General features: G+C 42.1%; 2 protein-coding genes across 2 annotated transcripts in view; both read right to left on the bottom strand.

Annotated features, from left to right (window-relative positions):
* LOC134503551 (synaptophysin-like protein 1) overlaps positions 1-25829 on the bottom strand; it is a 258926-nt gene that overhangs the window by 21405 nt on the left and 211692 nt on the right. The gene's annotated exons all lie outside the window — the stretch shown is intronic.
* On the bottom strand, positions 1548-25751 carry RLF (RLF zinc finger). The gene is made up of 8 exons (XM_063312536.1): positions 25590-25751; positions 18352-18506; positions 16802-16883; positions 12855-12987; positions 11488-11690; positions 9037-9173; positions 8087-8228; positions 1548-6688 (listed from the first exon to the last, which is right to left on the bottom strand). The coding sequence occupies exons 1-8, from the start codon at positions 25743-25745 to the stop codon at positions 1982-1984; spliced, it is 5715 nt and encodes a 1904-aa protein (XP_063168606.1). The 5' UTR covers positions 25746-25751; the 3' UTR covers positions 1548-1981.

Below are 25829 nucleotides of genomic sequence, written 5' to 3' on the forward strand. Positions count from 1 at the left end.
CTTTGAGACCACAACTGGGTATACCTTCTCAAATTCCCTAAATTTGGGGTCCATTATTCTTTGTTTTATAATTCCCAGTGTGCAGTGTTGGCCCGTTCAACAGTACTCTTAAACACCAGAAATTCTCTCTGTAGAAAAGTCGGTCACTGAACTAACTGCAGTGGATGGGGAAATCCTCTGAAAAAAACTGATTTAACAAAAGCCTTCTCACATTCAGATTACGGTAATCGAGTAAATTGATGCATGCATTGTCAAATAATGCATTAAAAAGGTAGTTTGACAATGTGGAAAACCTGTACTACAGTGACTATTTTTCAACCTTATGACCTATAGTTCATCACAGAGGAGCATTTCCAGAAACAGAAAGGTATTGCATACAAACATTAGGCAAAACATTTATCAGGTTTAAAGCAGAATATTGCCCCAAAATACTTAATGATGCTGCAATGCTAAAGCTAGTAAATCCTGATCAATGGGTTGGACCTGAAAATTTCTTGCAAATACACTGAACAGACTTTGGATTGAGAAAGCTACTAGAAAGCAGATTAGTCACTGTGTTCTGAACAAATACTTAGAATTCCCTGAAGGAGAGTCAACATCTGTCTTCAAAAGGTATGACTGGCCAGCGCCAGTTGGGGCAAATATGAATTGGCATCTTTGCTTTTTAAGTTCCTTCTTCAGAGTTAGGTAATTGTGGGTATCTGACTTGCAACTGTTTACAAACAAATGATCTGAAAGCTCTTTGGTCTGATCCTAGAAAGCAATCCCTGTCACCTGTCTCACACATTATCTAGTGATTAGCTACAAAAACCAAACCGGGAATGGGGGCAGGGGGAGTGTTTGCAAAGAACCAAAATTTTACAATACAGATCCTTTGAGGATACCGCCACTTTTTAACTTAGAAAATACAATTTATATAAATTGGTTTACTTATCAAAGTATGCGTAGTGTCTACAATTGAAATGTATTCTTTATTGAGACAACAACAATAATTTATTGGCTGAATTTATTTAACAGTTTCAGTAAAGGAAAGAAAACTACGTATTCTGGATGTTTTTCCCCCTTAAATCAAAAGGATTTTTTAAAAAAGCCTTAATTTTTGTTTAAAAGGGAAAGGCGGAGAACCAATGCTCAGAATAGATTTTGCCACATGAAACTTCTTAATCAGTTTCACTTTCTCCATCTGAAATGCAGTGTCCTTCCAGGAACAATATTTATTTTTGCCCGTATTTGGTTTCCTTGTGGACAAGGCTCCCTACAATGGAGGCAGTTTAGTTTTTTTCATGATAATGTTCACATCATTAGTGAGCTGCTCCTTTCCTTCTTGACATACCTTATAAAAAATTCCTTACATTGAATTTTGCTAGAGTTCCCATTTTTTTCCCCGCAATAGATTATCCCACCTTGAACAGTTTCCTCCAATCAGCATTAAGATATAAACACACTGTCACATTCAGGCCATGTGCCAGGAATTCAGAATTGCTACACACCACACTCAATTCAAATGTTCTTATGCTGTCAACATCTGGTTGTACAGTCAACCAAAATGGGTGAAAAAATTCCTTTTATTGAAACTCATAACTCAAAAAATATAAGATGCTGTAGTGTACAATATGTTACACAAAGCACCCTGAGGTGCACATTCAAGTCAAGTAAGATCACCATCTCCCCACCCTCTCCCACCCAACCTTGGTACCCTAAGTACTTGTTCCATATACAATCATGCACATTTACTCTGTGAGAGGAAGCCCCCCCCCCGATATTCTGTTAATTAGCACCAAAATATCAGTTCTCTCTCTTAATTTAGTAGGGGAGCTATATAAGCCAATACTGTAGACAGATGTCATACATTCATGGAACTGAACAGTCTAATCTAACCTCAACAACATGTGCACTGAACCAAATTTTGCATTTCCCCAGTAGTGGAGGCAGTCTCTTCTCTGTTTCTTTTTTCTTTCTTTTTTTAAATAAACACAACAATTTATGAACTTCCCACACAAAGGTGATCTGTTTTTTTTGTTGGAAAAAAGTCTATGAGGGAGGGGGAAAATTTAGATCTTTCGAGAACGACGACTGGTCGCAAATAATGAAGTTGTTTTAAGGCGTGGTCCCCACAGTCTGTTAATGCCTTGTCCAAAATGGCCCTCAGGTTCTCCAGAGAAGGGAGGGAAGAAGAGTCCGTGGATAAGAGGGGCTGCATTCCTCTCAGCTGCCCATGAGCTTTGGCGCCACTGTTCTTCTTGGACATGGCTGCAGGGGGGACATTTTCATACATGCCCCGGCCCTGCAGCACATCCCGTCTGGAGTCTTTAGCCTTCTCTATCACACCACCCATTCCATAAGGTTCAGCTGGCTCCCACTCATTCTCAAGGAGGTCATCGTCGTCTTCTTCTCGCTCCTGGCTTTCCTGAATGAACTTCAAAAATGAAGATTCAAACCCCATTGGCTTGAAAGACTTTAGATCAAAGGGCTTGGCCGTTGATGGCCTTTGAACTTTCTCTTTTGGAGTAGGGAAGGGAAGCTTTTTTATTGTCTGCTGCGAGGAGGACTGCCAGTCACTAGCATCTTTCTCCCTAGGTAACGGCACATCTGATCTCGCATGGTAAGAGGCATTCTCTTGTCCCTGACTTCCCAGCATATCCCCTGCCTCTCCCTTAGACTGCTGAGATGACCCCACTAGATTACAATCTTCTGAACATCTGGTTTTGGGATTATGGATATGTTTTAAAGTGCCTGAATACACAAGGACACCAGCTTCCTGGGATTCGTCCCCTTCAGAATACCGATCGTGTTTGCTGCCTTTCTCACTGCCATCACAATTGGAGTTAGGAAGATGCCTCTCCTTTTTGTGATCACATGCAGGGTGCCCCGTAACATCCTGTTTAAAGTCAGAGTTAGCCTCTGGGTCCGAACCAGGGCTTGCTTCCATGCAGAGGTCATTCACTGCAGTGCCACATTCGACACACAGAACAAGCTCATCATACTGCTGCTCAATATAAGCACCAGCCATCTGATGGGTGCGCTTATAGTGTCTCACAATGCTGCTTTCCAGTTTTACGACAGAGGGACATCCCTGAACCATGCAGGGATACTGGGTCTGGTTGCAATTGTCTCTGCACATCTGTAGGGCTTCCGCCTTGGTTCTGAAGGAATATAATTGCTTCCCTTTATTTCTGCTGCTGCTCTTTTCAACTTTTTCACTGTTCTGCCTCTTCTTCTCACTTCCATCTTGCCTGAGACACCGATCTTTTAAGCACCTTTGCTCCTCTTCATCTTTAAGATGGTTCCCCCTTTCTTTGGCTCCTCTCAAGACACCGTCATAATCACTGTGTCGAAAATACACGTGTTGGGAATAGCTGCTGTACGTTGTGAAAACTCTGTTACAACCATTCAGATCACAATGGATTTCAATCCCTTTGTTCAGGTCCTCCTCCTTTTCGTGCTCCTCCGTCAGGTGGTGCTTTAACTTGGGGAAAGAATAAAATGCAGCCGGACAGTGCGGGTGATGACAAGGAAATCTCACTGTTTCAGAAAGCACTTTTGAATCATCTTCATGATCGAGCACATGGGAATCGCTGCAATGCTTAGCGAGCGATTTAGAGCACAGGAAACGCTTGCTGCAGGCCTTGTGTTTACAGACAAACAGTTTTTTACATTTGGCAAGTTCCCTCTTGGTTCTTGCTTTGTCTTTTTCAAGGCAGAGCTGCTCTTTGTTATACTGGTGCACAGTTCTGTAGTGGCGAATCAACCCTTTCTGGTTAGTAAATGCGGAATTGCAGTTCTTGTGGATGCAGTGGAATGGCTTGTGGTACTTATGCAAAATGTAACATAAATTTCCTTTGGTAACTGTTCTTTTACTTCCCCTCCCTTCGTTTGCTTCTAATTCTTTTCTATGGCTGTCCAGAGGCGATAACTTAGCTTGCTTTCCAGGGACGCAGCTTTCTGCGTCTTCACCTGATTCCAGATCGGTTTCAGAACTGGAGTCTTCCTTCTTGGAATGACGATGCTGCTCCGCACCGAGTTTCACTTTGTCGTCAAGTTCTGTGTCTGTGCTGGCATAGAAAGCAGCCATCGAATCCACTGTGCTGTTCAGCATGTCCTCAGAGCATTCGTTCATATCCTCAAAGCTTTCATTTGCAAACAGTTTCTGGGTGGCTGTCACACTGCCAAGCTTATGCTTGTTTCTATAATGGACCCTAAGATGTGTTTTTCTTGTAAAGGATCTTTGGCAAATATGACATTTAAAAGGGGAATACCGATGTTGGAACATGTTCAGCTGAAGCACCATCTCTTTTGAATAATTATGTTTTCTAACGTAATGCGTCAACAACGCCTCTCTGGTCACAAATTCACACGTGCAGCCTTGACGCTCACAGAAAAACGGCTTGGCAGCCAACTGGGTAAGATATTGGGTTGGGAGCTTGCCTCTGTGTTCTTCAGGAAAATGGTCAGAGGTAGATTCGTCTTCAGAGTCAGGGCACTTGGATGAATAGGACTGCAATAATCTGGAAGAATTATGACCACTAGAATTCTTTAAACTTAAGTGCTTCAAGCCCAAGAGAAGTTCCAACATGTTGTCTTCAGCATTTGACATTTTTGAATGTACAAAGTACGAGCTTTCTGGGGAAGAAGGGCACAGCTCTTCCTTTAAATAGTTTTTGCTTTTAGAGACAGCAATAAAATCTGCAATGTCCGGAGAATCTGTATGTCGGAGCTCTGAGCTAATCTCTTCTATGGTGGCCGCGTGCTGACTTTCACTAACCTGACCGACGCCTTTAGCTTTCCTTCTCGGTTTGAAATGGTACGGGTGGGCCCTTCGTAGATGTTTTTGCATGCCCTTTGAATTTTTGTATGTTGACCCACAGCCTTCAAAACCACAGGTAAGTATTTTCCCACCGAAACAGACGGCCACGTTTGAGTAGCGCTCTTTTAAATTGGAAGGGAGGAAGGCTTTCTCGTGAGGTAGCGCAGCCCCTGAAACGGCCTGGCCTCGATCCACAGTGTCAGCTACTGAGGTCACCTGTTTTTCACTGGCCAGGGATGCAGTATTACTTTCCAAACTGCCATTATTTTTGTCACCCACTTCTCCATCAGAAAGAGGCTCCTGTTTCACTTCCAGTATTCCCTCCCCCTTGGTAGATCCAGAAGGCAAACTAAGATCTCCATGCCGATTAGAAGACTCTCTGTGTTCAAACACAGCAAAATCTGAAAGGCAGGCAAGACTGTCCTGAGAAACATTACCTTCTTGCTTTACCGGCACCTCCTTCATTTCACCATTTGAAATATGCACCAAGAGATGATTGGTCAACTCAGTTTTTGAATAGTAGAACTTCTTACAGCCATGGAAATTACACGTATAGGAAGCGTCCCGAAAATGCTGGGCTTCGTGATGGTAGAGCTGCCCCAAGTCACTGAAAACAATGTTGCAGCCGTTCAGCTCACACTTGTAACGCAGGTCATCGTGCTGCTGCTTGTGATGCAGCAGCTCGTTCACCGAACCAAATCGAGCGTAGCAACCCACAGAGACACACATGTAAGGCCGAGGGCCGCTATGGACTTGCTCGTGCTCCTGCAAGTGAAAGGCAGACATGAAATGCCGCCTGCAGTAGGAGCACTTCTCACGCCTGTTTTTCATGTCCAAGTAGTGCATCGCATTTTCATCATTGTTATGGTGTTCGGCTTTCAGGTGGACACTTAAGTACTTAAACTGCTTGAATACCCTGGAGCAATCTGTGCCAGGGCAGGGGTACAGGTCTCTGTCTTGCAGATGGCAGCTTTCCAGCTTGCTAAATGTTACATAGTCCTGCGTGTCACTTCGGGGCTTTTCACAGGAGATTATTTTCAGGGGGCGATTTTCTTCAAGGGCTGCCGAAGCCGTTCTGGACAGGTTGTTCTTGGCCAGTCTCTCTTTCTTCAACAGCATCTTCTTCTCTGCACGGTATTTTCGGCTGGGTGGCATTTTCACGTGCTCCATGACGTGGGTCACAAAGACATCCTTCCTCTTAAACTTTTTGGTACACACTGGGCATGTAAAAATGCCATCCTCCATATGCATCTTCGAATGGTGAAGTATGCGAGCCTCAATACACTCCCGTTTGCAAATGACACAGAAGAACTTGTACTGGAGCCATCTCTGGTATCTCTCTGAGGAGCCAATTGGCTTTTTCACTCTCACTCTCTCTTTGGGCTGATTGAAATCATGACTTTCAAAATTATTCTCTTCCCGGCTTTCTTCACAGTCACTTGGGAGACTATCTAGCAGCTCAGTTTCGTTGAATGACATCTCATTACAACTAAGGTCATCCTCTGACTCGGAAACTTCTTTCCCCAGCAATTTGAGACAATGCCGCTTTAAAGTTTTCCAGTCCCAAAATTCTGGGTCAAAGGGCCAGTAAGCCTTCAAAGCTAACAGAAGCTCACAACGGAGTGAGTTTGGAACTGGTGCATTTTCTTCATCAAATTTCTGATCTGGCTGCAGATATAGTTCTTCTAGTAGACTGTACCCCTCTTCACTTGGCTCCAGTAAGTATTCTGTGAGCTGGCATGCCCTTCTGACCTCAAGGTCTTCTGGCAGAAGGCACGCAATTGTTTTGCAAACAGAACTCTTCATGTCATCGTTTCCGTTGGACCTGAGCTGCAGAGCTCTCACACAGAGCAAGACAGATACAGCAAGGCCAGCTTCTTCTGCCTAATAAAATGAAAAACACAAACACATCAACATCTTATTTTTCTCTGAATTTTACCTAATACAAATAAGTCATCTTCTTAGATTTTGGGATATTTCAGTTTGGAATTATATAGCTATCTGTTCCAAGCAACAAGGGGAATTCTTAATCCTTTTAATAACTTTATTGTATTGTAAATTGGGCGTGATGCCAGATTTTAAATTTAGGATGCTTAAGTTCTGGCCTTTCCAAGTCACAAAGCACATGTCCGGAACACTAAGCATCCATAGCATCCTTCACCTATCTAGTGCCCTCTGGGTGGCTGGGATGGCAGGATTCGTACGTCAATATTTTTGGAAGGCACCAAGTTGGAGAAGGCTAATCTGTATTTTTTCAAACTGCAACATTCAATATCCCACAATAAAGCCATTTGTACTGCACCATGAGGACTAAACAAACCTGCTCTGGAGAGAGAGGTTGTGAATGGAACATAAATTAAAACCCGAGAGGAAAAGCAAGGTGCTCTAAATTTATTCTGCCTTTGAAACAAAAAAGAAAATTCTCCCAAATTGAATGGAGGCGGTTTGAAAAGTTGCAGGTCACAGCATCACTCATTAAGCTGAAGCTTAATTTTTACAGATTCTAGCATTCTTAGGGATTAAGCATGCTTAGGAAGGAGACACCTTAAGTTTGCAGATGACTCAGTTGTAAGTCTGAAATTGGCCAGAGATGTAAGTGGCCAGACATCTAATTCTAGATTCTCTTCTGATGCAAAACAACAAAAGTCTCTCAATTTCGGTGTGATCGCTTATCACTTCCTGTTTCAACTCCAGACTTCTTTGCTATTGAATTACTTCCCTTATCTTTTCAGGCAGAGACACTGTGGAAAAATCAGAAGCTCTGCAGAAGAGCAACATAAATAGAGCAGGAGGCTGCAGGAGCTGGGATAAAATTTGTTGTGCTCTACTGTCATTTGTAGGCTAAGATAAACAGGCCTTGAAAGATAGGAAATTCCACTCTACAGGAACTTCTTGTCTATGGAAGGCAACCTAAAGCAGAGGGAACCCCAACTGGCAAGAGTAAAGAAAAGTAGGCGACACAGGTCAAGTGAGAATTAGAAAGGAATGATGTGCAAGTTAGAAGGCAGCAGGCTATAATTTGAGCTGGCAAAAAGTTTGGGAAAAGTATATAAACATGGAATATATTATATAAATTATATATAAATTGTCAGGTGTGGAATCTTCAGTCTATGGAATCTGTCCACAGGAAAGTACAATCAATCACTCTGCTTTTGGAAGCCAAGACAAGAATGCACCTCCAAATTCCTTATATATATTTTTAATATTTTCGGCAGATACAGAGTTTCCATAATGTGACAAATTCGAACAGCAGACATTAGTAAACCAGGAATGGATACATACTTCAGCTTGTATGACTCTTATGAGGAAGAACAAGTGTTGCAATGTTCTAGCGATGATACCAAATTGCCGACATCGCTCCAGAAAGGAATCTAAAGATGGGTCGATTCTTCTTTGTAATTTGCTCCAAAACAGAGTTAGTTCCCTGCAAGAAGAGTTTGGGAAAAACAAGGAATTAGAGAGAACGCAAGACAATTCACACAACTTCCACAATCGCCAACCAATCCCAGCCAGATTTATGAGAAATTGCAGGAGTCACAGCCCAACACATTTAGGTGGTACCAAAGTTTGGAAAGTGTCTCTAGGAACACTGAAAAATTCAAATAAATATATATAAATATAAAGGACAGTGTCTCCAGGGGAATATCTGAGACAATTTCACCATCAAAAGCAAGTAATCTTCTTTTGATGGGAGGCACAGATTATTTTTTTTAGAATAAATTGAACCTCCAAGGGTTGTAGAGCACATCTAATGTTACTTGAGAGGACAGGACAGGAACAAAAACATGGGGCCTCGTGTGTGTGTGTGTGTGTGTGTGTGTGTGTGTTAAAGTAAAAACATGGAATGATACAGCTACCAAAGTTTCAACAGATTTCATCTGCTTATTTATACTTAAAACAACCACGAAAACTGTTGCTGAATTTTAATGATGCAGCTGGAATAGGGGGGCTCAGAGGATTGCAAGGGAGCTGCACATCTTTTCCATATGGCTAATTTTACTATGGCTTTTGCTATCAGCACACTATCTATTATATCTTGAAATGTAGAAAATACAGCAGACTTAAAATTTTTAAATATTTAATTTCTCTTTTATGTTAATGCTTCTCATCAACAGATAAGAAAGCTCCATAGTGTCTTTATTATTTTGTCAGCTGTTGAATTATAAACTTTAAGAAGCTGTTTTGGTCAGGATGGGAAATTCTGAAAGCCAGTATTTGGACATGCCACTTACCAAGAACAGTATACACTTGCTGTTTGAAGCTGCTGAGTGAAATACGTCGTACAAAGAATAAAAGCAGTGCTGTCTTGGCCCTCAGCTTCCAAATTGCATATCATATCTAGGACCTCTTTGCAGTCCACTTTTGAAATCTTTTTTAAAAAGAGAAAAAAATTACAGGATAAGTAGTTTAAGACAAAATGCCTTTTCTTACTGAACAAGCAAAGCTACCCCCAGGAGAACTTCTGTATCCTGCTCTGAGAGATCATCTGGTAACTTGTTTAAAGTCCATTATGGATTATCACAATGGGAATGATTTAATGTGGATTCCTGCATGCAGCAGGGGATTGCATTCAGTGGACTGTAGGCCTGCTTCCCATTCTTACATTTTGATTCCATGAATTCAGTGGCCCCTGTCTAAGCATCTGTTCAAAAACTGAAAAAGAACAGCACAAACCTATTCTTTAGCTACACAAATCAAAATGGCAATTACTTATCTGAATTATTAACCAAGTGAAGAAGGTATAAAATCTCTAGTTGTCTCACAGAATTCTTGCTCTCAGAAAAAGTACAGAACAACAGATTCCAAAAATATCACCCATTATCCAACAACAATCTCTTGGTTTTTTAGCCATATTTTCATCACTTTTATTTCTCTGCCTCCCATATGTTGTAAACTACATATCACCAGTTACTTTCTCTGTTATCCAATTAAGATTATGCAATCCATTTGGGTTTTTTTTTAGCTTTAGGTGGAAATATATGTATACTCCTCTCTCATCACCTAAATAAACCAAAGGCCTGTGAGATTAACTCTGCGATGTTAAAGCTGGTCCCAAACCAGCAGCCTTCAAACTGTGCGTGCATGTATCAAACAGGCAAGATGGCGTGTTTGATCCAAGCCCTGCCCCTTTTGATGAGCATCAGTGCTGCATGTGCCATTTTGCCTGTTTGATCTCCCACATCACCACCCAGGACCCTGCTGTCCAAAATACAATGTAACAGAAGTAGAAGAAAGCACTGCAAAAATGTTTAATTAATTAATTAGATTCCACCGCCAACCACTTCTGGAATGGCTCCGGGTGGCTCACAATATCAAACAAATAACAAAATAAAAGCCCAATACAATCTAAATAAACAAGGTAACATCTGACCAATCAATATATAATATGTACACATACGTTGGGAGCTAGGGAATTTCAGGCCACAACCTCTGAGGACAACAGCCAACATGGACTAAAGAGTAGGACTAGGCTGTACATGCCAAATGGCAACGTCCCTTACAGAATGAATAGTTTTGTGGTAATGGAACAGCCTGGTTCCCCTTGCTGGATGCTCTGCTGTTCTCAGACAGAGAAATCCAAGGGCACTAACCAGCTAGCAAGAAGCAGTAGAAAAGTATGATGTTGAATACATGTAAAATGTGAGAGCCAGTTTGGTGTAGTGGCAAAGGTGCTGGCCTAGAAACCAGACCGTGAGTTCTAGGCCTGCCTTAGGCACTGAAGCTGGCTGGGGGACTTTGTCCCCCTCTCTCAGCCCAGCCCATCTCACAAGGTTGTTGCTGTGGGGAAAACAGGAGGCAAGAGTATTGGGTATGTTTGCCACCTGGAGTTGGCCGAAATATGTCAAAGAGGCAGGATAAAAATATAATACAGTAATAACAGCAGCAAAAATACAAGAGTGGAAGAATCTCTCCTTTCCAGCCTGTAACCACCACACTCACTTTACAGAAAATTATCACCAGGACACCTTGTTTTAGGGATATCCAAGGGGAGAGGGTGGTCAAAAAAGTCAAGAAGGGTTCCAGTCATGTGCCCAAAACCCAAATGTGGCCTAAATGTGTAACAATGCTGGCTGAGGAATTCTGGGAGTTGAAGTCCACACAGCTTATAGTTGCCAAGGTTGAGAAACACTGCTCTAGTTATTTGCAAAGCTGCTGATTTATCTTGAAAAACACTGCATTTGCTTTACTGAGGTGAAACATACACAGACACACACAAACACAAATACTGGCAGGGAAGCTATTGCAACACAGACCACTAGTGGAGTATTCTAACTATGCAGAGTAAAATGTTCGGCGCTGTGCACCCCTACCCAAAACGGGCTGAAAAGGAACTGGCAAGGACAGACTGTGTAAAGCAAGGAAAACGTAGCTATAATAAACTGTTACACCATCTCCCAACAGTAGCTAAAACAACACTGCAAATGTTGAGCCTTCCTGTACCAAACTAGAAAGTACCTTTTATTTTATTCTTGATACGGGCAAAGAGGAATAGCGCAGGACTACCTCGCATGATGGAATTACTTGTCTCCTTCAGTCTTATGCAGAGCAGAAAAAGGTTTTAGCCCCTGCTGGGATGGGAGTCAACTCTCCCACTCCTACCCAGATTTGGTCACATTAGTTCAGATACTAAAATTAGTATCAGTTGCCTTAATAGTAACAAGCTATAGCAATTGGCCATTCACCTCTTTGATGGACTCTTCATTTGGAAGCATGGAGCACAAGCATGTTATGTAGGCCTGAAGAAAAGGAGAGACATCTGGAATTTCTGTAGACTCTTTACACAATTTGGACAAGGAAGCGGCTTGAGGAAGACGGTTTGTCTTCATCAAATGTTTTATTCTCATTTGCAGAAATGTCAGCCCTTCACGTTTAATCAGTTGATTCACTAGGAAAAAAGGCAGTAAAATGTTATTAACTACTAGTTTATTATGAAGGCTTAGATCAAGGAGGAGATCTTGACAGCGATTGCTCTCTCTAAGAACCTGTGATGCTGGAGTCCCTTAATGTCCCACATGCCAGTTCCACAATTTAATACGGAATTCACTATGAAAATAGTCCACAGCATGCCTTTCTTTGCTCGAACTAGATAAATGCATCTCAGATATTTGTGATACTAGAGTGAGACTGCATGATCCACCAAACTGCTTCTACAATCTTGCTTATACATCCTATGATATGGAAGACTGCTATCCCTTCTTTCAACTGAGCAATCTCTGAGCCAACAGAGTAGACTATAATGCCACATGCATTTCACAGTTACATGACCCAAGTCCCATGGCCTTGCAATGACCCCATGCATGATCAATGCACAGGGGCCACAATGGTCTTCCTGGGTGCCTTTCACATGACTTCAGCTCCCCAGTTCCCCATTCCTCTGCTATTCTGAAATGTCTTGGAGTTGAAATTCACATAACTAGAATAGCCCTACATTGTGGGAGAATGGCTGATCATATCCAGTGTTTTTTCTGAAAAGTTGCAAAAGAAACTACCCTACGGCATTTAGTCATTGGCTAAGGCAAGAGCTGAGGAGTTCTGTCCATCTCTGCCATCAGAAGTAAGTGAAATGCAGGACAATGTAGATTACCTATTTTAAGTATTGCTTATTTTAACAATAGGTAAGTAAGTAAGTAAGTAAGTAAATACACTGGCCAATTTGCAATAAGCATAATCAGAAAAATGATCAGATTACTGTAATGGCTCAAGAACTAATATTTGACATTTTGGAGACTGTTTAAAAAATGAATTACAAAAGTGAAAAGGTCACCAACAGAACTTTTAAAAAAGGAGGTTTCTTTTATTACAACAGAGGAAGGTGCCAATCTAAATAGAAATGGTGAATAAGGGCAAATTAAAAGACTTAAAATGACAGCTCAGTATTAACTATAAATGCAAGTTTGCTATTATACACAATGGTTTTTAAGCACCTATCTTCCTGCTCAGTTCCTCAGAGGCAAAATAAAACAAAATCCACAGTGAAAAGACAGATTTGGTTTACTCTGGGCTGGCAGGAAAGTAACAGAATGCTCCAAAGCACAGTTTAACAGCTTACCTTCTTCTGCTTCTACTGGCTGCTGTGAAATAATCTTTAAAAGAACTGGATTCTTCCATACACCTTCCTTCGAGATATCAGCTAGGATTTCAAGGCTATTATCTCCAAACTCAAGTAAAGCATTATAGGAGTCCTACGAGAAAAAGAAAAGTCTTTTAAATTGTTAGGTTTAACTTGGAATCATTGCTGTTTATGTCATCGCAATTTGAACTTTAAAAGGGTAAAACGCATAACCACGTTGCATACATTTTGCATTGCTGATCTATTATCTTTTTGGAGGTTGCACACTGCTATCTTCAAATCCACATCTTCCCATCCTAATTCCTTTCTCAACTTAACCAAAGACAGAGGATACTGCAGGATAGGAGTAAATTAATACTACAGCCCAAAATGTGTCCTTGAATTTCATCTCTGAATTAATAGACACCACTTCTACAAGGCTTCAGCAAAGGATCGTTACCTTGTCGTGGTGCTGGAGCTTGAGCACCTCAATGATGCCATGAGCTAAACCGTGAAGGGCCACCCAAGACGGGAAGGTCATGACAGAGAGGTCAGACTAAATGCGATCCCTGGGGAAGGTAATGGCAACCCACCCCAGTATTCTTGCCGTGAAAACTAAAGGGATCAGTACAACCAGAGATATGTCGGTATACCATCGGAAGATGAGACCCCCAGGTCGGAAGATGGTCAAAATGCTACTGGGGAGGAACAGAGGATGAGTTCAACTAGCCCCAGACGTGATGACGCAGCTAGCTCAAAGCCGAAAGGACGGCTAGCGGCCGACGGTGCTGGTGGTGAACGGCGAATCCGATGTTCTAAGGATCAACACACCATTGGAACCTGGAATGTAAGATCTATGAGCCAGGGCAAATTGGATGTGGTTATTGGTGAGATGTCAAGATTAAAGATAGACATTTTGGGCATCAGTGAACTGAAATGGACTGGAATGGGCCACTTCACATCAAATGACCACCAGATCTACTACTGTGGACAAGAGGACCACAGACGAAATGGAGTGGTCTTCATAATTAATAGTAAAGTGGCGAAAGCAGTGCTTGGATACAATCCAAAAAACGACAGAATGATCTCAATTCGAATTCAGGGCAAGCCATCTAACATCACAGTGATCCAAATATACGCCCCGACCACAAATGCTGAAGAAGCTGAAGTAGAGCAGTTCTATGAGGATCTGCAGCACCTACTGGACAACACGCCTAAAAGAGATGTTATTTTCATCACAGGAGACTGGAATGCTAAGGTGGGCAGTCAAATGACACCTGGAATTACAGGTAAGCATGGCCTGGGAGAACAAAACGAAGCAGGACATAGGCTGATAGAATTTTGCCAAGACAATTCACTCTGCATAACACACACTCTCTTCCAACAACCTAAGAGACGGCTTTATACATGGACTTCACCAGATGGACAACACCGAAATCAGATTGACTACATCCTTTGCAGCCAAAGGTGGTGGACATCTGTACAGTCGGTAAAAACAAGGCCTGGAGCTGACTGTAGTTCAGATCACGAACTTCTTCTTGCACAATTTAGGATCAGACTAAAGAGATTAGGGAAGACCCACAGATCAGCTAGATATGAGCTCACTAATATTCCTAAGGAATATGCAGTGGAGGTGAAGAATCGATTTAAGGGACTGGACTTAGTAGATAGGGTCCCGGAAGAACTCTGGACAGAAGTCCGCAAGATTGTCCAAGAGGCGGCAACAAAATACATCCCAAAGAAAGAGAAAACCAAGAAGGCAAAATGGCTGTCTGCTGAGACACTAGAAGTAGCCCAAGAAAGAAGGAAAGCAAAAGGCAACAGTGATAGGGGGAGATATGCCCAATTAAATGCAAAATTCCAGAGGTTAGCCAGAAGAGATAAGGAATTATTTTTAAACAAGCAATGCGCGGAAGTGGAAGAAGACAATAGAATAGGAAGGACAAGAGACCTCTTCCAGAAAATTAGAAACATTGGAGGTAAATTCCAGGCCAAAATGGGTATGATCAAAAACAAAGATGGCAAGGACCTAACAGAAGAAGAAGAGATCAAGAAAAGGTGGCAAGAATATACAGAAGACCTGTATAGGAAGGATAACAATATCGGGGATAGCTTTGACGGTGTGGTCAGTGAGCTAGAGCCAGACATCCTGAAGAGTGAGGTTGAGTGGGCCTTAAGAAGCATTGCTAATAACAAGGCAGCAGGAGACGACGGCATCCCAGCTGAACTGTTCAAAATCTTGCAAGATGATGCTGTCAAGGTAATGCATGCTATATGCCAGCAAATTTGGAAAACACAAGAATGGCCATCCGATTGGAAAAAATCAACTTATATCCCCATACAAAAAAAGGGGAACACTAAGGAATGTTCAAACTATCGAACAGTGGCACTCATTTCACATGCCAGTAAGGTAATGCTCAAGATCCTGCAAGGTAGACTTCAGCAGTTCATGGAGCGAGAATTGCCAGATGTACAAGCTGGGTTTAGAAAAGGCAGAGGAACTAGAGACCAAATTGCCAATATCCGATGGATAATGGAAAAAGCCAGGGAGTTTCAGAAAAACATCTATTTCTGTTTTATTGACTATTCTAAAGCCTTTGACTGTGTGGACCATAACAAATTGTGGCAAGTTCTTAGTGGTATGGGGATACCAAGTCATCTTGTCTGCCTCCTGAAGAATCTGTATAACGACCAAGTAGCAACAGTAAGAACAGATCACGGAACAACGGACTGGTTTAAGATTGGGAAAGGAGTACGGCAGGGCTGTATACTCTCACCCTACCTATTCAACTTGTATGCAGAACACATCATGCGACATGCTGGGCTTGAGGAATCCAAGGCTGGAGTTAAAATTGCTGGAAGAAACATTAACAATCTCAGATATGCAGATGATACCACTTTGATGGCTGAAAGTGAAGAGGAACTGAGGAGCCTTATGATGAAGGTGAAAGAAGAAAGTGCAAACGCTGGCCTGCAGCTAAACCTCAAAAAAACCAAGATTATGGCAACCAGCTTGATTGATAACTGGCAAATAGAGGGAGAAAATGTAGAAGCAGTGAAAGACTTTGTATTCCTAGGTGCAAAGATTACTGCAGATGCTGACTGCAGTCAGGAAATCAGAAGATGCTTAATCCTTGGGAGAAGAGCAATGGCCAATCTCGATAAAATAGTTAAGAGCAGAGACATCACACTGACAACAAAGGTCCGCATAGTTAAAGCAATGGTGTTCCCCGTAGTAACATATGGCTGCGAGAGCTGGACCATAAGGAAGGCTGAGAGAAGGAAGATCGATGCTTTGGAACTGTGGTGTTGGAGGAAAATTCTGAGAGTGCCTTGGAGTGCAAGAAGATCCAACCAGTCCATCCTCCAGGAAATAAAGCCAGACTGCTCACTTGAGGGAATGATATTACAGGCAAAACTGAAATACTTTGGCCACATAATGAGAAGACAGGACACCCTGGAGAAGATGCTGATGCTAGGGAGAGTGGAGGGCAAAAGGAAGAGGGGCCGACCAAGGGCAAGATGGATGGATGATATTCTAGAGGTGACGGACTCGTCCCTGGGGGAGCTGGGGGTGTTGACGACCGACAGGAAGCTCTGGCGTGGGCTGGTCCATGAAGTCACGAAGAGTCGGAAGCGACTAAACGAATAAACAACAACAACAACTTCTACAAGGATTATATGCTTAGGTTGGATTCACATACTTTGCTGAACATAATGCAGTCAGCTTGGTTTTGGTTCAGGAGGTTATGTGTCCAGACAGTTTACTTTCTAACCCACAGTGGTTCATTCAATAAATGGTGATTAAAAAACTGTGGCTTCACACAAATATGCCAACCAGGCCTTGATATTATTCAAATAATCACACATAGACACAAGTCTCCTTGATTATAAACGACAGATGTTGGAACAATGTCCTTTGCAGAAAAAACAGTCAAAATACTTGCCTGTATGGACTGACACAATCTTAAAAATGGTTCAGACAGCTCTTCACTTTCAGGCACAGACAGCAGTTGTTCAAAACAGCTCCTGAAATAATCAGGTTGTTAGAAAAGACTGGAAGTAGCATTTGTTGTTGCTGTTGAATTATTTTGTACTTTGCCTTATTATCACTCCAAGCCAAAAGAATATACAAGCATTGCTAGGAAGTGCAAGTACTTTTTACTTACTGGAAAACAGAAAATATAATCAAACACATTGAAACTTTGTTTTAATAGACTAATTGGGGGGAGGAATGTCCCTTATTCACAAATGCCTATTAAAATACCAAAGAATGACATTGCACAATCTACCACATTTGCGTAACAACATCATTTGCATGATGGCATCATTACACAAACGATGTAAATCACTGTGGAAATCAAGCCTGTTGCATGAAAAGTTCACAATGCTGAGCTCCATTAAATTGAGGTTTCAGGGTAACAACGTAACTGCTATTAATACATAAGGTAAAGGTAAAGGTTTCCCTTGACATTAAGTCTAGTTGTGTCCGACTCTAGGGGGCGGTGCTCATCTCTGTTTCAAAGCCGAAGAGTTGGCGTTTGTCCATAGACACTTCCTCCGTGGTCATGTGGCTGGCATAACTAAACAGAACGCCATTACCTGCCCGCCGAAGCGGTCCCTATTAATCTACTCACATTGGCATGTTTTCGAACTGCTAGGTTGGCAGGAGCTGGGACTAGCAACGGGAGCTCACCCCATCACGCGGATTTGAACCGCTGACCTTCCGATCGGCAAGCTCAGCAGCTCAGCGGTTTAACCCGCAGCGCCACCGCGTCCCTTATTATTAATACATACACAGAGACATATCTCATGAGAAAAAAAAAAATCAATAGATTCTTGGTAACTATATTTATATATTAGCATCATGGTATGGTGCTTTTTTTTTTTCACCTCTGATTATGACTTTCCACAACTCCTCTTCCAATAGTTCTTAGGATCCCTGTACATGGACACCACACATGGTTTTGTATTCCACGAAGGACAGGTAACTTGGTGCCTTCCAGATGTTTTGAACAGTTCCTACAACTGACACCTAGTTGGGGCCAGACAGTTGGAGGGCACCAGATTGTCTGTAACTAAAATAGGCTAGGGACGCGGTGGCACTGCGGGTTAAACTGCTGAGCTGCTGAGCTTGCCGATCGGAAGGTCGGCGGTTCGAACCCGCGTGACGGGATGAGCTCCCGTTGCTAGTTCCAGCTCCTGCCAACCTAGCAGTTCGAAAACATGCCAATGTGAGTAGATTAATAGGGACCGCTTCGGCGGGCAGGTAATGGCGTTCTGTGACTGTCATGCTGGCCACATGACCACAGAGGAAGTGTCTACGGACAAACGCCGGCTCTTCGGCTTTGAAACAGAGATGAGCACCGCCCCCTAGAGTCGGACACGACTGGACTTAATGTCAAGGGAAACCTTTACCTTTACTATACATGGAGAAGAGAGATTTTACTACAGAGTAAAATTTCAATTAAAACAGAATGCCTGAAACCAAACGTACAATACTAGCCTGCCAAGTACCAGAAGAACTTCTTCACATTCTGTAGTCAAGTAAGGTCGGGCACTGGCAAAGCTCTGAATGGCGACTCGATACACTTCCAAAAAAGGCAAAACTTGCTCCGAAGCACCCTGATTGCCAGCATATTGTAGCAGGGTCTAAAAACAAAAACAGATCAGAAAATAATTTTTGTTATCAGCTGTAAATTTCAAAACACTGGCTGGTAAGCAATACTGAATTCTGTAACACACTGAGGAAATCAGACATTTTAAGCTGTTCTAAAAGCAAAAAAGAAACGGCATTTCTTTCTGCTGCCCTCCTAAAACAAAAACGGGTTGTTTTTGTTGTTGTTGTTGTTACTGTCTTTTGAAAAATGTTAACTCTTGAAAGAGTTTCTATGTGGCAGAAGAAGCTTATAAACTAGAAAATGTTTTGTTTGTAGCCTACTGGAATCGCAGGATCTGCATTCTGAATCCATGGTAATGTAATGCAATGCGACTATAACACTACAAATGTATTTAACATATAGATTTCACATGTACAGTCACATTTACTGACATAAAATGGACAACCTTTCTTCCCAACATACTAGTCCATTTCACACATCACACAAAACAATGGTTTCTCTTATCTACAGCTTGTGGAATAAGCCATAATGGCTAGATTTCACAGATCACAATAAACCAAAAACCACAGCACACATCAGTGAGATGCATGAACTCAAAAATGTAAACTAAATGTGATATGAGAAAGCCAGGATCAAATTTCTTGAAGTGTTTTTCCTTGCTTAAAAACCACAATACACCCATATCGCATTCTAACAGCATCATTAGGTCAGAATAGTGAAAGGAAGACAGGATACATATAGAAACCTTAACCCAAATCCTTCCCAACAACAACGTGGTTGCTTTTAACCAACATATATCATGTCAAGAAACTGAAGTCCTTTCAGATCATCACATCTAGGGCTGGCTCACATATCATGCTAACCGGTTTGGTTTTAACTTTGTGCAATGTGTGAATCAGTCATTATGGTTTAGTATTTTGTGCAAAGCAGGCCTCTATGGTTTGCTCAAACTTCAATTAAAAAAAAACAACAGCCTTAGTCCTTTTACTCAACCTTTAACAGCATGATTGTGCTTGAAATTGCCACAACCAAACTCTGAAGATTCCAGTGTTTAAGGACCTTGCCCTGCACTGATCTTTTCATGTGAGCTATTTTTCCCAGTAACACATGTGGGTGGAAAGGGGAGAAATACTGGTGCTCTTTGTGTTACTGGTTGGATTTCCACTTCCATTTCAGATTGTATCACAGAAGAAAATCATGTTTTGTAGTTCCTTTCAAACAAGAACACCGGCTCTGCTACCTCCCATGACTTGTGTCATTACCTCAGTCTGGCTGTGACTAGAAACATGACTTCATGAATTCAGTGCAAAGACAGGTGGTGGAACTGCACACCAAATTACAGCTGCCTTATGAATGGAAAACATTAATGAGCATTTCTACATTGCTTTGAGTGCTCAACATATCCTACTTACATTCTCCTGATGTTTCTTACAATTACTCTGCAAGATACATTAGTATATTTGCCACAGTCTAGATGAATCTATCAAATCTTGGAAAGCAATACTGCTAAGTTGTTCTTGGTAAACATGTTCTGTAAACAGAATTCAAATGGAATGCTTCATATGTTATGCCCTGCACTGGGAATATATGCGCAGTTCTTTAAAATGCCAGTTTGCCATAGCTAAAGGGATCTGGGGCTCCTCTTTCCTCAAGTCATTTGTGCCAAACAGTAGACAAGCCAGAGGTGAAATAGTCATAATAATATTATGATGATATTGTAATGCATGAGAATCTGTGGTCAAAAGCACCAGCACAGACACCTGGAATTCATCTGAAGTAGCTACTTCAGATCATGGATCCAAACATGATTATATTTGCCCAAAGACCATGATGGAATGAGCTGGGAAAATTCAGGATTTTCCAGGTATGTCAAGCCATCTAGGAAAAATGTGAAGCTGTACATACATAGTTGCTTTCATCCCAATGAGAACCACAGATTCTAGCAGTCACTGCAATTTCTTATGGACACTTAATTTAATAGTTGAATTCTTTGCTTGATTAGCTGGAAGGATAAGTTAAATGAAGCTTAGGTAAAGAGAGGTACTTATGTTTGCCCTTCTCCTGCCTTCTTAGACCAAAGCATTTTTCCATGAATTCTCAAATGTCAAAGCTAGAATATGCAGAAAATAGCTGAAGTGTATAAAGGCAAGTAATATAATGGCTGAAGAAACTCAATCTCATGGTTTAAATATCAAATTCTGTTGAATCCAGAGAAATAGTGTGCTGCACAAAAGATGACACAGCTCTAACTTCACCAAGCCATTTGAGAGTTAATCTTAATTAGAAACGGGAACAGAGGATCTGCCTATCTGAGGCACTTGCCATACTCACACCTACAAGTCTAAAAGGCATTCCACCATTGCATAAGTAGCAAAAATCTAAAATTACATTTTAAAAGAATAGCTGTACAACACACTTATTGCATAAAAGGGGAATGTTATATTTAATTTGCCTTCCAAAGACAGTCTGCTGAGTCATGAACGCAACACCAAGACTTTAATACTTGGGATATAATTTGTTGTAATTCACCAGGCTGGCTTCACATTTGCAATATTTACATGCATGGATTGGAAGGATCCTACAGAGTGTACTGTGTTTGCACAGTCTCTTTCCCTAATCTCCTTTTTCCCTAATCTCCTTGAACCAACCTGATTAAATCAAATTATTTTAAACTAGAAATCTATTTTATTTATTGTAACTATTTTAGGAAGCTTTGTAGGTCAACGTTCTCCCCAAATACGGAGAAAAAGTGAAAAGTTGGAAAGCTAGTGAAAACAGGGGTGGGTCCATTTTACAACATTTGTCCAGAAATTACTTACTAAACCACTCTGTCAACATATAGAACCAAATATAGACTTGAAGAGTTCTGTTCTATGGTTCTTCACCTTTGCAGTGTGCACTTTGCCAAGCCTCTCTATAGAGCTTGTTGATAGTGCCTCAGTCTCGCAGGTCTGGTAAAGCTAATTACATCTACTCCCACCACACAGACTGTCTATACCAGTGTTTTTCAACCTTGGCAACTTTAAGATGGGTGGACTTCAACTCCCAGAATTCCCCAGCCAGCATGGGAAACTGGGAAGAAAAAACTAATTACAGGGCCATGGTTTGTCAAGACAGTGAAAAAACAGTGAGTAAAAATACATATTTTTATTCTAATGAGCAGGAAGAGATCCTATGGGGGGTTGCATGCTGGAAAGCCTGGGGGTATCAGATGCTTGAGGATGGAAGGGTGGCAGAAATTAGACCTGATGGTGGTCCTCCACCTGAATCCCAACCTTCCAGCAAGCGAGAAAAACATCTAGAGCAGTGTTTCTCAACCTCAGCAACTTCAAGATGTGTGGCCTTTACACGTCTTCACACTGGCAGGGGAATACTGGGAGTTGAAGTCCACCCATCTTAAAAGTTACCAAGGTTGAAAAACACTGGTACAAACAGTCTAGATACATGCAGAAAGTCTTCTAGCTTTTCTTTCTCCCCCTTCTCCTGCAGAACTGGAGGAGGAATAAACCAGAGTCTGAGTTCACTTAGCAGACTCCTAGCTTGTAGGTTTAAATTACGACTCCAGTCATCAGCTAACTGCCAACCCCAAACCTAGAAACACCCCGTTGATTTATTGACAGTGTTCTGGCTCTTCCTGGATACATAGGAGATTAGGTAAAGAGACTGTGCAAACATAGTGCACTCTGTAGGGTCCTTCCAATCCACGCATGTAAATATTGCAAAGGTGAAGCCAGCCTGGTGAATTACAACTAGAACTGTACAAATTATATGCCAAGTCCTGAAGCCTTTGGAACAAACCACCAGTAAATAAACGTAAGGACATATAAGTGGAATAACTATAAATTCTTTTCCTGTTTATCTTTCACTTCCTCCCTCATTTTAAGATTAATCTCTTTGGAGTAGGTAACACTGTTTAAATAATAGTATACAGGTGATGTTCTGTTAATAAAATAAATGTTAAAGATATTCGAAGTATTTGGCAGGATTGCAGATGTGAAGAATTCAGATTAACACCATAGCCACATCACACATCGTGCTTATCCTAGCTACAGAGTCAATTATTTGGACAATATTTTGAATCAGAAACTAATCAAAGGGCCTGGGTTCAACGCAACAAGTTGCCACATCAAAAAACTAACCAATATTAAAATAAATCATACTTTAGCATGCTGTTTGAAGGCAGCAGCTAGTTTATAATTGATCTGCTTTGGCATATTGTGCAAACATAACCAATTGGGAGCTGTGTTTCACATCTTCTTTTATTGTTATGAAAAATAGCTATAACCATTCCTCTGTTCTATAGTTAGAACCACCCTGTACCAACTAGTGGTGAGGCAGAACAGCACACCAGTACAGGACATTTTGATTTTAAAAAAACTGCCCACCTGTATATGACACCAAAGAACACCTGTAGCTAACATTTTATTTATTTTATTTATATTTCAAATTTCGTCACCGCCTATCTCATTCAAAGAGCTACTCATTTTATAAGAGTTTATAAGACTCATTTTGTAAGATGTATGTCTTCCTTTCAGTGTTTACACTATCATGACTTATACCATTCAACAGAAAGAGTACTGCTCTGCTACTGTGCAAATTCAACAATATAACAAACATACATTTGTTAGATCAGGAGCTATCGAAACTACTGGACATATCCTTTTATATTGCTTATGTTACAGCAATATTCATATGGAACTTATTTCACCTCTATTACTACATCTTCCTAACAGCCAGAAGTTTCTGTTTCTCTCCTTTTAGCAGACAAGCTTTCAAAGTAGCCAAATTTTGGGATTGTACTTGTAGGATCCACTGGAATATTCTAGAGAAACCTTGGTCTTTGTTGTAAATAGTATTTTATATTCTAGATGTTCCCACTGCATTTTAAATACCTACGTAAAAATAGCTATTCTATTAAATGTTATTCAATTCAAGCAAAGCAAAAAGATTATATTAACATAAGCATGTATTTAAATTAAGAACTTTTGATATTGCCATCTTGGATTTTATATTTTATACTTATCTTTACATTTTTATGAAGAATTCTGTTTTTATTGTATTTTAATCTGCAGTCATTTTAGTTTTATTGTAAACTGCCCAGAGTCACTCTTTGAGTGTGATGGGCGGTGACAAAATTTGAAACAGAAATAAATAAAATAAAATAAAATAAACAGCAGATAGATTTCTTTAACAGACTCCTAATTCTACTAAAAGCTAATGAGAGCACGTGGTCTTTCTTGATACTACAGAGAAATAGAGATAGTATTTGTAAACTTCTCTAAAAGGCCAGCAATTTCAAAGTCATCGCATCTCTATTTGTCTCCAGTCTAATAAAGTGTTCCACTGAAAACTCACACATATGAATGTAAGAATCTCTTTCACCTTCCAGATCCTTTCTAGCCTCATCCTTCACTGCTAAATACCAGACAGTTAAGGTAAATCCAGTTATCTGAAAAAGTTACAAGCTAGAAGCTGGTCAATCCAAGCTAAGTAGGCATTAACATTATTTAATAACAAAGTAACATTTATATTTTACATACATAAATTGTTCACATTTTCAGCATCATACTATTTTTCTACAGCTATATAAACCATACCTGTTTAGCACAAAGAGAAAGAATGTGAACCCATGTTTTTTTCTTATAAAAAATTATACTGTCCAGAAGAGTACCATATAACAACTGGCTCCCAAATTATTGACAAATGTTTTATTGAACCCAGATTCCATTATACTCCACTGACACCATGTTTTTTGTTACAAATGCCAACTGCTATTCAACGAAGTTTCCAAAGCATAAAAACAGAACTAAAATCATAAAAAGCCCAGATTAAAACACAACGGATCTATACTAAACACAAAGGAAGCCAACTGCTCTCTAAAATACCAACCACTTTCATTTACCAAAAAAATAACATAAAACCTAGTAGTGATGTGATATCTAAAAGAACCCAAAATAATTATCCATGGAATATGCTTGAAGAAGATATTCCAGTCCAGGAACTATCACAAACATCTATCCGACCCCAAAGACAGGATTCCAACAGAGCTGTGAGTTTTCTGGGGAGACTACAGAGAACTCCTAACGCAGCCCAAAGTCAATAGAAATTTTGCTCCATATAAAATAGGCCAAGTATGGAAAGAAAGTAAGTCACAGATTTCCTTCCATGTCGACTGGATTCAAGCATCCTTCAAGATACACTTTCCCCTTCCACTCAATTAAAGAATTGGAGGAGGCCTCTAAGAATGGTTGCCATTAAGGGGAGGACACAGATCCAAGAGGCTGAGGCGCTCACTGCTGATATCACAAGCCAGCCAACGCACCCCTTCCTCCTTCTTGAGCAACCGCTGCCCGAACCGACAGACTCCCCTCGCCTGTTTATCTTCCTGCCTCCATGAAGTCACCCTCGAGCCGCACGAGCGCCGCAACGCTGCCCCTGGATCGCAGGGCGAGAAAGGCGTCAAGCTCTGAGCCTACCTCGCAGGGTCATTCTTCGGCTCCAAGCCGTGCCGAGGACCTTCCGCTTCTGGGAGGCCGAGCGCGAAACACATGCGGGCAGTTCAAACGAGCGGTTGCGCCAACCTGTATGTGCGGCTCTACACACCAGTTCCCCCCACGGTCGGCTTTTAGGAACCAGAGGGGGCGGGGGGCAGGATCGGGTGAAAGCTGGGGTGGGAGGGGGGCCTCGGGGTGCGGGGGCTGGGTTTCACCGAATACTGCACCCGTCCTCCAGGAATCTAGGATCGCCCCCCCTCCCGCGACAAAAAGAGGCGGACCGGGGATCGACCCTCCCGAAAGCCAGCCCCGGACCCGCGGCTGCATTGGGAAGGCGGGGGGAGAGGAAGAAGGGACCCCGGTGGAGAGGGCAGGGAAGGGGATTCCCACCCCAGCCTGCGAGCGGCAGCGGAAAGGGGAAGCGTCGGCGGCGAGCTCTCCACGGTCTCCCAGCCCCGCCTCCCAGCGCCAGGCAACGGCTCGCTGCCACCTTCGCCTTCTGCACCGCCCCGCCGGGCCCTGCCGCTCCCGGGCCGGGGGCACCACGGTCCGGTCCGGACCCCTCGCTCGCGCTCCAGCGCCGCTCCACCCCAGGCCCGCCCCGGGACGTCCCCGCTCACCTGACAGAAGCCCCGGCAATAGGCGCTGGAAGAGGCCGCAGCCGCCGCCCCCTGCTCGCGCAGCTCCGCCTGCAACTGCCACAGCCGGGAGCGGAGGCCAGCGGCCAGCCGCTGCATCTCCGGCGGCAGGGCCGCGTCAGCCTCGGCGTCCGCCATCTGCACCCGGCCCCACTGCGCGTAGGCAACGGATCACGTGACCCCGCAAGTCGCTGACCACATCGGCGGGGACGCCTCACGTGA

The sequence above is a fragment of the Candoia aspera genome, chromosome 10, assembly GCF_035149785.1.
Source record: "Candoia aspera isolate rCanAsp1 chromosome 10, rCanAsp1.hap2, whole genome shotgun sequence".
In the NCBI taxonomy this organism is placed as follows: Eukaryota; Metazoa; Chordata; class Lepidosauria; order Squamata; family Boidae; genus Candoia; species Candoia aspera.